At 35.2% G+C, this 14,247-nt stretch overlaps 1 protein-coding gene across 16 annotated transcripts in view; it reads left to right on the plus strand.

Moving 5' to 3' along the window:
* LOC127153541 (NACHT, LRR and PYD domains-containing protein 12) overlaps nt 1–14,247 on the plus strand; it is a 47,271-nt gene that overhangs the window by 15,501 nt on the left and 17,523 nt on the right. For 13 of the 16 annotated variants that reach the window (XR_007825286.1, XR_007825287.1, XM_051094641.1 and 10 more), the window contains 4 exons: nt 608–781; nt 5,239–5,412; nt 10,790–10,963; nt 13,173–13,346. Coding sequence is in view for 14 of the 16 variants with exons in the window: in XM_051094641.1 (XP_050950598.1) it covers nt 608–781; nt 5,239–5,412; nt 10,790–10,963; nt 13,173–13,346 (696 nt within the window). In the remaining 2 variants the exon portion in view is untranslated. The remainder of the gene's footprint in view (nt 1–607; nt 782–5,238; nt 5,413–10,789; nt 10,964–13,172; nt 13,347–14,247) is intronic. The other 3 variants (XM_051094654.1, XM_051094644.1, XM_051094648.1) reach the window with 1 other exon arrangement.

The raw sequence follows: 14,247 nt of genomic DNA on the forward strand, positions 1-14,247 counted from the left end.
TCTATATATATATATATATATATATATATATTTATTTTTTTTTTCCATTTGCAAGTTTGGATTTTGAACAATCAACCACATTGAACTAATTTGAAACCTACGGTACATAATACATATAAGTATTTCAACTCTTGCAAAGTTTAGATACACACAGACTTCAAGAACCAGCATATGAATCTCAACAATGGTGACAATCAACAAAGTTCTTCATGCTGCAATTCATGCTGGGTAACACCAGAGTAAATGCTCCCCTCATGCACTGCAGCTTTAATATTTATTGTCACCACTGTTGAGGATTGTGTGATAAGTATACATGTCGAAAAGCCTGAGCTATAACTGTTATAACTATATAATTTATTATGTTATTATCAAAATATAACTGATGCACATTTAATCTGTGTTTTGTCTTCCCTGAAAGATATGCTTTGTAGACATTATAAAACACATTAATGTTATTTTTGCTTAAGTGTGGACTTGAATAAACTCTTAGCAGGATTAATTTAATACTGGGGTTTTTGTTGTGTAAAATGGTACAAAAAAATTATATTAGACGCATGAGTCAAACACTAATCACTCATTTTGAATTTTTTTGATATATTTTCTACAGTCTTTCCAACTGTCATATTACACAGAAAGGCTGTGCTGCACTGTTTTCAGCATTGAAATCAAACCCCTCACACCTAAGAGATCTGGATCTGAACAATAATAATCCAGGAGACCCAGGAGTGAAGCTGCTCTCTACTCTACTGGAGGATCCACATTGTAAACTGGAAAAACTACAGTGAGTGTAATCATGTTGGTATTAAATGGTCTTTACCTGCACTTTATCTGCACTATATATATATATATATATATATATATTAGGGGTGTAACGGTACACAGATGCCATGGTTCAGTACGTACCTCAGTTTGAGGGTCACGGTTCGATACAATTTCGGCACAGCAGAAAAATAAAAACAGATCCACTATGCTTGGTTTCTTTTTTTTAATTTTTTTTTAAACAGACAGTTGTATTTCTACCTACATGTAAAAATACTAAATATTATATACAATTAATCTCATATATAGGCTATAAAATCTGCAGTACATGTATACATACAAGGAATAAATACTTGAAATATATTTAATTTAGGTAACTGATAGACAAGGGGGAAAACAACTGTGCAACACTTAAGGTAGCCTATATATGCTGAGTTTCAATTAAGTTTTGTGACAGAAAGGAAACTCAAATGGCAGAAAGCGACATTCTATTTGTTTTTTAAGTTGATTTTGCTGGTATAAGGAAAGTTCAAGTAATTGCGCTGGGGCACACAAACACAAACGGTTCAGTACGAATACATGTATCGTTACACCCTAAATATATATATATATATGCATATCATTTTACAGAAAATAATAGTGATTTTGTGAAACATTATGTGCAAAAATAATCTGTAAATAATCTGTACACTTTTTGACTTTACCAGGCATTTTTACTGTAATATACTGGCAACACTGTTGCCTGCTAGTTACTGTAGGTCTTACATCTACAAAAGCTATATATATATATATATATATATATATATATATATATATATATATATATGCTGCAATATGCTGGCTAGGACATACAATAAATTCACATTGAGTAAAAATTTTGCATTCAGCCAAAAAAAAAAAAAAAAAAAAAAAAAAAAAATACAAGCCAACAGCACAATTAAAAGTTACACTTATCACAATAATGGTGACTTACAAAAATTCTTAATGAGAGTTTTTGTCAGCACTGTTGCCAGTAAATTACTGTAAAAATGCATATGGTCAGTGTAATTAATTAATTAATTATTTAAACTTCACATGACTGGCAGCAACAGAACATGACACAGATCACTTTAGATCTCAGCTTATTACAAACCAGTCTGACAATTTCTTTCATACAGAACAACGTATCAAGAATTAACTGAGGTTTAGATGTTGATATTTTATTAAAAAATAATAATGTTTGAACTCACCATTGTGGAGATAAGTGTTTATTTTAGCTGGGCTTCTGATCCTTGACTTTATTATATCAGCTTTACTCTGGTTGTTGTACTTGTGTATTTGGGAAGCACATTTGTTATAGCAACAATTATTATTTCAATAGTTATTTTTTTGTATGTTTTATGGAAGTTTGATCATATTATGAGTACATGTTTATGATAGTTTTGTGATATTATGATAGTCAGGAGTTATTTATATAAAATGTGTTAGGAGTCTAGGCTCTACAAACTTTAAAAATATCAAAGCAGGACTAGTAATTTATTCAGACAATAGATTCTTGATGAAATCAGTGAATTAGTCCATTATATGAAGACAAAATCAACTGCAATCAACTTTATCAATTCATAATGCTTTTCACAGGTTTAACAAATGTGCTTTAGGAATGCACATTTACAGCATTCTGAGAAAAAATATTGTTAAAATGTCAAGGGTCAAGAGGCTAACTAAAGCAAATGCTTATCCCCACAACAGTGACTTTATCAAATTTTATTAATTTCAATAAAATATCAACATCTAAACCTTTGTTAATTCCCAATAAGAAGTTTGGTATGAAAGAAACAAACTCAGACTGGTTTGTAATAAGTGAAGATGCTGAGATCGCATTTTTGTCACATTTTTGTCAATTTTCGTAACCTTGGTTCCCTGAAATAAGGGAACAAGCGTTGTGTATGGGGTTATCTCCTTTTTACCCTGTTCTGAAGCCTAATTTGTTTACATTTGTATAGCTGCACAAACCAATGGCACTTTAGCCCGCCAGAAGGGGCGGAGCAGACATCTATATAAGTCATCTTGCTGCGCCATTTTATCAGAATCATTTGACTGAAGTGACAGTCATCAATTTGTAAGCAGCTTATAGCATGGCTAGTGACACAACACTCGTTCCCTTATCTCTGGAAACCGAGGTTACGTCAGTAGCCAGAGCATTCCCTTTTGAATGTTCTCTCACATTGTGTATGGGGAATGCATCTAATTACATCATACTATGAATGGATACAGAACAACACACTCTGCAAGCCCAATCTCAGAGCACTTAGTCAAAGCCCCCCACTATACAATGTTGGACACGTCTCAGGAGACAGGATCCAAGCTTTGTGCAGAACACCAGTCATGAAAGACTGACTAATTAACATCATAGAGGTGCCTTGTAGATGGTTCCAAGGTTCAAACTGCACACTAACCGTTCTCAGTAAAAGGAGCTGGTTCTGTGCCCATGGTAGGAGGTGTCAAGCTATCCTGTAAAAAAAATGAGTTCTGAGATTGCCTTCATGATTGATGCCGGTTACCACCATTGTGTTGTCTGACTGAACAAAGACGTGGTTGGCAGAAACCACCAATATCATCAATGTAGGTGTTGTTCTATGGTTGATTGCTTTTTCACAGAAAAGCCTAATTTGAGTTGGAGATGTTTTTTGTGATATTTTTTTTTTGCACACCTGGCTGAAACAGATGAGAAGTTAGGAAGCCACAGTTCTGACACAGTGGTGGACTATTTTGATGTAAAACCAGTCCTTTCATCCAGGGTGAATACCTTGCACAAGCCACACTCATGACATTTGAAAACGCACACTTGGAAATTTCTTCATAAAATGCTCTTTTTAAAAACTGCTAGATGGCTATAGAGGAAAGCTGATTTTCCTCTGCCAGGGGCTCTTCTATGGCAGTGGCGAGCTGAGCTTCATGCTTCTGCTTTTCTCAGCCTCGAGATGATCCTCGGGAACTAGAGAGATCTGTTAGTGTTTAATGTTCTTTTGAGATTTAAAAGGTTTCTGTTGTCTGCTTTTTGTGGGTTACCACTGTGCTTAAGAGTAGAGTCTGTGTTTCAGTCCAGGAGAAGACCAAAAAACATTGGTGTTATACTGCATGCTTTATTTTTAAGATTATTGTGGAGTTGCTGATGCAGTGATAATTGCATTAGAGAATGTTTCACAACAATAATACAGACAGAATCTATAAAGTAACAGTTAAAAAAAGAAGATAAATTAGAATATTTTGCCTTCATTTGTATAGATCGGGGTGCTCAACCGTGGTCCTGGAGATTGACTTTCCTGCAGAGTTCAGCGCCAACCCTGACCAAACACACCTGACCTAGCTAATTAGGATCTCAAGGAGCGCTTGATAATTACAGACAGGTGGGTTTGATTAGGGTCGGAACTAAACTCTGCAGGAAAGTCGATCTCCAGGAACAGGGTTGGGCACCCCTGGTATAGATTTTTTGCAGGTTTTGTTTAGCAGTTGCTTCTGCCAGTCATTGACAATCCTTAATGTTTTAACAGTGGCGCATTCCACATATTAAACCCATTTAAAAATCATAAAAAAAGCATAATGCTGTTAAGAATTCACAAATGCTATGGTTTGAATAAATAAATATATCTTAATATATGCACTTTAATTAATTACATGCATGTAGGTTGTGTACAAGCGACTTTACAGTAAATGCTTACTGTTAGTGGAATGTCTAATGTGGACTATCAAAATAAAGTGTTACCTAACACACAAACAACCCACTAAAGAAGAGATTTCTTTAACATTAAAACCTTAAAAACCTTACTGTCCAAACAACGTTTGACTGGTAGCGTACCTATACTCGTATAGCTGTGGTTTTATATTTAATAGTTATGCAGCTAGACCTATATGGATACAATGAGTGTAAATAACTAAAACTTAAATTACATCCTGTACATACACAGATTAAAACAAGCACACACAATGATTTTTAATACCTGATGTCATTTGGACAATTTACTGTAAAATAGGAACCTTTAATGAATCATCTCCTTAACAAAAAAAAAAAAAAAAAAAAAATGGTTGTGTTTTAAAATGTAAAATCAGCCGCTTATGTTCGTGTTTATCCATTACTAAAATACAGTGAAATATCATCATTTGTATAAATCCCAAGTTTGTAGTGATCCACCAATATAAAATATAAATATAGTGCGATTCAGCCTGATGAACCCGGAGAGGTTGTCATTAAGCATTTATTTACTGTTTGTAACTTCATCTAACTAAAATTACCATGACTACTAAACAAATAATAAGATACGATTCTGGAGTTAGTATGTAATATTTCTGTAATGTGGCTAAATCAATCACATAATCATACACAAAGGACTGTGCATGTTCATGTTTCTAATGTCTACACAAACATTTTTTTCTGTTTATATTGCAGAAATAAACTTTCAACCTAAAGTTTCAGAGATCATTCATGTTCTTCACTCTTTGCAGGCTCTGGGGCTGTAGTGTTGGAGAGGAAGGCTGTACTGCACTGATTTCAGCTCTGAGATCAAACCCCTCACACCTGAGAGAACTGAATCTGAACTTTAATAAACCAGGAGACTCAGGAGTGAAGCTGCTTTCTGCTCTACTGGAGGATCCACAATATAAACTGGAGAAATTACAGTGAGTGTCATCACATCTAAATAACTATAAGGTTTTAAATAAAAGTAAAAGTAAAAACAACAGGAAAAAGATTTAAAACTTGCCATTGTAAAACAGTTTATATATGGTAAGCAGGTGAACAAAATTAATATTCTGTCCCTGCTGCAAGTAGCTTGCACCTCGACAGATAGTTTTCTGTGAAAATATAATGCAAACACAAAGCATACATTAAGTATAAAGTATGGTTAAAAGTAAGTTTTAGGAAAAGAAACAGCATGCATTAGTACGTGAGAGAAATAAAAAACAATCTTCTTATTCAAATGCAACACAAATGTTTCTTTTTAAATGGCATGAAATACATCTTTTTTTAACATACATTAAATTCAAAAAAGAAATTAACTTACAGAAATTGGCCTCTGACACAAAATAACAGAAGGTGAACTCTAAGATGGCTGCCATGACCTCTGATCTAAATCACATGATGCATCTTAATCGATAAAATAAAATTGAAATTAAATGACTACTTAAACAGTCAGACCACTCTCTGCTTGGTATTTTAGAAACACCACTATTACCAGTACTACTGGTAATGCTGTGAGTACTACTGGTAATGCTTAGTGACTTTGATTTCAATGTTCCTGAAATGGAAATCACAAGAGCTGTTGGCCAGTCATGTCTCTTGACTTGAGCTTCCTTCATTAGGATTACATCTCCTTTCTTAATATCAGGCTGATTGGTATGCCATTTGCGGCGACTCTGTAGACTGACCATGTTTTCATGTCGCCAAATTTCCCAGAACATGTCAAGAAGTTGTTGAACTTGTTTCCATTTCTGGCGGCAAAGATCCTTTTCAAAGTCCGGTGGTGAATGAGAGAGCACACCAAACTTTGAATCAAAAGGGTAGCTGGAGTCAACAGATCGGGTGAATTTGGGTCACTTGAGATAGGTGCAGGAGGTCTAGCATTCATAATTGCAGAAACTTCCACCAAGCATGTTGCTAACATATCATGAATGAGATGAGAATGACTGTTCTGAAGCAGCATGGAGTCTAATTGCAATGTATGACTATAAAAAATCCTCTCAAGCTCCCCCCATATGGGATGCATGATGAGGATTGAACATACAGCAACATCCTTCCTCACTCAAGTATTTACAGACATTAGACAGACATTAGACTGCTCTACATCCATTCCCTGCTCCTTACAAGCACCCTTAAAATTTCTGCCACAGTTCAATCTGATTTGTTTTGCTGACCCTCTATTCTAAAAAGCATTGGAGGGCATTGATAAAAATGAAGGCATCAATAGAATCAATTAACTCAAAGTGCACTGCTCGAATGCTCAAACAGGTAAAAATGTGTATCCATCTTTTATGGGGTTCCAAATGTGTTGAAAATAAATAGACTGATTTGTGCTTTGTACTAAACATTTGTCTTTATGAACAGTCATTGCCTACTTGTTCAGGTAAATCAGTATATGTTGATTTGTTATGTTGTCTGTTGATGATTTAGAGTGTATGTAAAACTGACATCTTACAGATGTCTGTTAGATGTTTGTACATGGCAAATGCATAAAAGCAAAATACAAAATTAGAAAGGCAAACACAGGAATCACCTGTTAGGCAGAACTTTGCTTTTGCATACAGCACTCTATGAGGAATTTCAGAGAACTGGTTTGTTATTGGTTAATCTGCATTCCCTTATTAGTGAAAGTCAAGATGCATGGCAAATTTACATATAGACTAACAGGAATGAGTAGAAAATATACTTGACAGTTTATGACAACTATATCAACCATTTTGCATTTAATCACTTATACAATGAACTAATGACTAGATGTTTTGAGGGGTAAGACTGTTGCACAGAGAACTATATAATACATTTTGAGCAACATGACCCTAGCAACTGATAATGTAGGAAAACGCAGACAAAGGTACATAATCAATTGCATGAATGTACCAAAGCCATCACAACTTGTTCAAAAGAATGAAAAAAAAAAACTGCTATTATGATGTGCAAGTGAGTAGATGATGTGGAGGTTGAAAAAGTAGTTTTGAGAATTTGATTTCATTTGAAGACGACAGTACAGGACGAGAGAACAAGATGACAGAGCAGGATGAAAGAACAAGACAACAGAACAGGATGACAGAACAAGACGACAGTACAGGATGAAAGAACAAGATGACAGAACAGGATGAAAAAACAAAACGAAAGAACAAGACGACAGAACAGGATGAAAGAACAAGATGACAGAACAGGACGAAAGAACAAGATGACAAAACTGGATGAAAGAACAAGACAACAGAACAGTATGACATAATAGGATGACAGAACAGGATGACAGAACAAGACAACAGAACAAGACTACAGATCAGGACAACAGAACAAGATGACAGAACAGGACAAAAGAACAAGACGACAGAACAGTATGACATAATAGGATGACAGAACAAGACGACAAAACAGTATGACATAATAGGATGACAGAACAAGACGACAAAACAGGACAACAGAACAGAACAGGATGACTTAACAAGAAGACAGAACGGGATGACAGAACTAGATGACAGAACAGTATGACATAATAGGATGACAGAACAGGATGACAGAACAAGACTATAGAACAGGACAACAGAACAAGATGACAGAACAGGACAAAAGAACAAGATGACAGAACAAGACAACAAAACAGGACAACAGAACAAGACAACAGAACAGGACAAAAGAACAAGACTATAGAACAGAACAACAGAACAAGATGACAGAACAGGATGACAGAGCAAGACTATAGAACAGGACGAAAGAACAAGATGACAGAACAAGACGACAAAACAGGATGACAGAACAGGACGAAAGAACAAGATGACAGAACAAGACGACAAAACAGGACAACAGAACAAGACAACAGAACAGGACGAAAGAACAAGACTATAGAACAGGACAACAGAACAAGATGACAGAACAGGATGACAGAACAAGATGACAAAACAGGACAACAGAACAAGATGACAGAACAGGATGACAGAACAAGATGACAAAACAGGACAACAGAACAAGATGACAGTACAGGACGAAAGAACGAGATGACAGAACAGGATGACATAATAGGATGACAGAACAGCATGACAGAACAAGACAACAGAACAAGACGACAGAACAGGATGACAGAACAAGATGACAAAACAGGACAACAGAGCAAGATGACAGAACAGGATGACAGAACAAGATGACAAAACAGGACAACAGAACAAGATGACAGTACAGGACGAAAGAACGAGATGACAGAACAGGATGAAAGAAGAAGACAACAGAACAAGATGAAAGAACAAGACGACAGTACAGGACGAGAGAACAAGATGACAGAACAGGATGAAAAAACAAGACGACAGAACAGGATGAAAGAACAAGATGACAGAACAGGATGACAAAACAGGACAAAAGAACAAGATGACAAAACTGGATGAAAGAACAAGACAACAGAACAGTATGACATAATAGGATGACAGAACAAGACTACAGATCAGGACAACAGAACAAGATGACAGAACAGGACAAAAGAACAAGACGACAGAACAGTATGACATAATAGGATGACAGAACAAGACGACAAAACAGTATGACATAATAGGATGACAGAACAAGACGACAAAACAGGACGACAGAACAGGACAACAGAACAAAACAACAGAACAGAACAGGATGACTTAACAAGAAGACAGAACGGGATGACAGAACTAGATGACAGAACAGTATGACATAATAGGATGACAGAACAGGATGACAGAACAAGACTATAGAACAGGACAACAGAACAAGATGACAGAACAGGACAAAAGAACAAGATGACAGAACAAGACAACAAAACAGGACAAAAGAACAAGACTATAGAACAGAACAACAGAACAAGATGACAGAACAGGATGACAGAGCAAGACTATAGAACAGGACGAAAGAACAAGATGACAGAACAAGACGACAAAACAGGATGACAGAACAGGACGAAAGAACAAGATGACAGAACAAGACGACAAAACAGGACAACAGAACAAGACAACAGAACAGGACGAAAGAACAAGACTATAGAACAGGACAACAGAACAAGATGACAGAACAGGATGACAGAACAAGACTATAGAACAGGACGAAAGAACAAGATGACAGAACAAGATGACAAAACAGGATGACAGAACAAGATGACAGAACAGGACGAAAGAACAAGACGACAGAACAGGATGACATAATAGGATGACAGAACAAGATGACAGAACAGGGCGAAAGAACAAGACGACAGAACAGGATGACATAATAGGATGACAGAACAAGATGACAGAACAGGGCGAAAGAACAAGACAACAGAACAGGATGACATAATAGGATGACAGAACAACAATAAGGACAACAGTCAAACAACAGAGAAAAAGACGGCAGGACGACAGATTAGAATGACATCAACAGACAACATACAAATCAAAACATACTGATTTACCTGAATAAGTAGGCAAAGACTGTTGACAAAGACAAATGTATAGTACAAAGCACAAAGTTGTCAACTTATTAAGGGCTAATTTGGAATCCCTTAATCTTTTGCTGTTTGCCAGAACCCCTCCTGTGCGACGAGAAGCAAACATCCAGGGCCCAAAGACATCAATACCAACATAAGTGAAGGGTAGATCAGTGGTAAGGCGATCCGGAAGATCTGCCACCTTCATGATGCATTTATTAATCACACTGTGGATGCGCTTCTTTGCTCCAGTGATCCAGAATCCTGCATTCCTTATAGCACCTTCTGTAATCAGGCAGCCTTGGTGTTTGCCCCGTTCATAAAAATGCCTCGTTAACAGAAGGGCTATGTGACTTTTCCCAGGAATGATAATTGGATACCTTACACTTTGTTTATCATCTTTTGCCCATCCTGGTCAATGAAGCGTTTCAGAGTTTTCAATCTACTTGTTTTTGGAAAATCCTTCTTTCCCTGTGAAAGTTCCTCTGCAAGTGTTTTGTCACAAAGATGCCTTAAGTGGATGGGGGCCTTCAAATATTGTTGTAGACAATAAGAGAGATTTGAATAAAAAAAAAAAAAAAAGAGATCCACTGGTATAAATAAAATAATTTATTATTGTTATTTAATTATTGCCTGCATTTGAAGCAGGCAGTTTTATACCCAGTTACAGTAATGATGATTTAAAATAAATTAGACTATGCATTAGATTATGCACCAGCAATTCAGTGATATTCCCACAGTTGTAGTAACCAGTTTTGAAACAAAATCCTGATTCCTCTTAGTCTAAGACCAAAGATGAGATGAGTACAAATGTGGTAGAGACTGAGACAAGACTGGTCTTGAGTATTACAACACTACTAGTAATTATTGATTTTACCTGTTTCCTCTTTCTTTCTGAGGCTGAGTTCCTGCAGTTTTAGAGAGGAAGGCTGTGCTGTTCTGATTTCAGCCCTGAGATCAAACCCCTCACACCTCAGAGAACTGAATCTAAACAATAATAAACCAGGAGACTCAGGAGTGAAGCAGCTTTCTTCTCTACTGGAGGATCCACACTGCAAACTGGAGAAACTACAGTGAGTGTTGTTATATTATTGAATGCAAAAACTGTGTGAAAATACTGCCAAACAAAAACATTTCATGTTAAAGGGATAATTCATCAAAACATTAAAATTATGTTGTTAATTTACCTACCTTGAAGTCAATTCAAAACATTATGACTTTCCTCTGTCAAACATAGCAAAAGATGTTTTAAGAAATGTTTTTGTCTACACAGTAAAATGCACAGTACACAGTATTGTTTTTAGCAATATTCAAAATGTCATATATTGAGTTTAACAGAAGAAAGAATGTCATACAGGTTAGGATGAACTGTTACTTCAAGGGTCAAAATGTAAACTATCAAATAGAATGATAACAGTTTGCAACATAAACAAGGTTTATACTGAATGTGAACTTCAACACTGTCTTCAATTTTTTTTTTAATTCGGGGGACAAGCTTAACATGCAACTCAGCACATTGCATTGTAGACACACCTACTTTCCTGTACATAGTCCATAGTTTCTTAATAAACTGTATACCACATTTGGGCTTTTTAAGTCACTGTCCATTGTTCTTCTAAAATCATTCCAATGTGCTTATTTGTTTTTTTAAAAACATGTATTATTATTATTATTATTATTATCATCAGTACATTTTTTCTGTCTGTGATTTCTTAAAGGAGAAGTCTACTTCCAGAATAAAAATTGACAGATAATGTACTCACCCCCTTGTCATCCAAGATGTCTTTCTTCAGTCATAAAGAAATTGTTTTTTGAGAAAAACATTTCAGGATTTTTCTCCATATAATGGACTGCTATTGTGCTTTGAGTTTGAACTTAAAAAATGCAGTTTAAATGCAGCTTCAAATGATCCCAGATGCAGTTGTAAATGATCCCAGCCGAGAAAGAAGGGTCTTATCTAACGAAACAATCTGTTATTTTTATAAAAAAAAACATACAATTTAATACTTTTTAATCTCAAACGCTCGCAAATGCTGAAATGTTTTCCCAAGAAAACATAATTTCTTTACAACTGAAGAAAGAAAGACATGAACATCTTGGATGACAATGGGGTGAGTACATTATCTGTAATTCTTTGTTCTGGAAGTGGAGTTCTCCTTTAAGGATCATGTGACACTGAAGACTGGATTAATGATGTTAAAAAATCAGGTTTTAAATCACAGGAATAAATTACTAAAAAATAAATAAATAAAACACACACACACACACACACACATTAAAAATCTTACTGTCCAAAAACAAGTTTTAAAAACTATAAGAGAACCAATATATAGGCTCAAGTACTGTATTAAGAGGTAAACAAGGAAATATGAGTTTGCTGTTTGAATTTGTAGGCTACTGTTTGTGACTAATTTCTTTAAAAACAACAAATAAAACGGTTGTGCTTTAAAACGTAAAATCAGCTGCTTGTGTTTGTCAGTTATTAAAATACAGTAAATTATCATAAATTGTGTATAAAATCTAAAGTTCATACTAATCTGCCGATCCTCAAGGAAATATATAGATGAAGTTCTTTATATGCAAACAATAGCTTCATCTAACTAAAATTACCATGCCTACTAAACAAATAATAAGATACGATTCCAGAGTTAGCATTGTACACAAACGAATGCGCATGCTCATTAAAAATTATTATTATTTTTTTTTTTTTTTTTGGAACCACAAGTTGTTGTAGCTGTTGTAATCAAAAATGAAATATAACTCAGAGATGACACTTAAAATGAGCTAAGTAACTCCAATTATGATTATGTTAGAACATAATTATCCTGAAATGATGACTTTTGCTCTTGGCTGAACTAAATCTAATATTAAAAAGTTATGGGTCAAGAGCCCAACAAAATGATTTTCTCTTTTAGTGATTTTGTTTATTAACATCAGGAGTCTTAAAAAATGGTCAATCTTCACTCAGTTAATCACTTAATTACCTTATTAACTTTAACACTACTTCAGTGTTCACTTTAACACTCATTTATGGAAATAAACTCCTGGGAGAGTTAATTTAACACTGGGCTTTTTGCTGTCTGGTATTGTACTGTAATCCTTACTGTCATCTTTACTGTTGTTTTGTTCTGTGGTCCTTGCTGTCATCCTTATTATCATCTTTATTGTTGTCTTGCAAACACACAAGGAGGTGTATTTCATTTATTTTTTCCCATCCATGTCACACAAACATACTTCCACCATAAAGCTTAGACACAATCTCATGTTCTTTATTCTCTGCAGATTATGGGACTGTGGTATTGGAGAGGAAGGCTGTGCTGCACTGTTTTCAGCTCTGAGATCAAACCCCTCACACCTGAGAGAACTGAATCTGAACCAGAACAAACCAGGAGACTTAGGAGTAAAGCTGCTCTCTACCCTACTGGAGGATCCACACTGTAAACTGGAGAAACTACAGTGAGTGTCATCACATCTCAGTAATTATAAGGTTTTGAGTAAGAAGTCAAATTAAACAAATGCACTTTAAAAATTCATTTCTGGAATGCAATGGCCAGTTGAGGCCTTTCAGTTAGTCAAAATCCACTCACAGCTCAAATGTATTTTTATAAAGTACATTTTATAGCAAGAAAAAAGCCTGATATTTATTGATGGTGATGTAAACATGAAGTACTGATGTGTTTCTAAATATGTTTTGTGCCTTTATTTTTCTGTTTTCTGTTACCACAATACTGTGAAACTACATGATGTCATCCAGCAGTGCAGAACAATTTCTTAAAAATAAAAAAAAATCAGATTTTAATCTACAAATAGAAAAGGTTGTAGCACCAAACACTCTAATCCAGTAGGCAAAAAATATAAGGTGCATAGATCCAAAATACACAATAATACAAAGATGAGAGATCTGCACTCATCCAGATTCAGCCAAGAGACAGTCCATAAAACATGCTTTCTGTTAGGTAGGTCATACATCTCCAAACATTTTTATTGAGTTTTTATTGGTTGAATTTTTGCAAGTCACTGTTTATTTTGATAGTCCACTTTAGACATTCTACTACATATAAGTAACTTCGCAACTACATGTGAGCTAATTCTCATTAGTTTGCAGCTACATGTCTACTAACTCTCAGAGCAGACTGTTAGGTTAGGTTTAGGGTTAGTAGTTGAAGTGACATACTTGCAATGTTTAGAAGAGTGTTAGAATATATTAAGCAGACAGTCTGCTAATACTCTAATGGCTAGCTGACATGCAGTTGCAAAGGTACTTACTCTTAGTAGAATTTCTAAAGTGGACTGTCAAAATAAAGTGTTACCAAAATGCCTCTAGTTTTGTTTTTGTTTTTTTTTTTATACCTGTCCA

Source organism: Labeo rohita, chromosome 22, assembly GCF_022985175.1.
Source record: "Labeo rohita strain BAU-BD-2019 chromosome 22, IGBB_LRoh.1.0, whole genome shotgun sequence".
Lineage (NCBI taxonomy): Eukaryota > Metazoa > Chordata > Actinopteri > Cypriniformes > Cyprinidae > Labeo > Labeo rohita.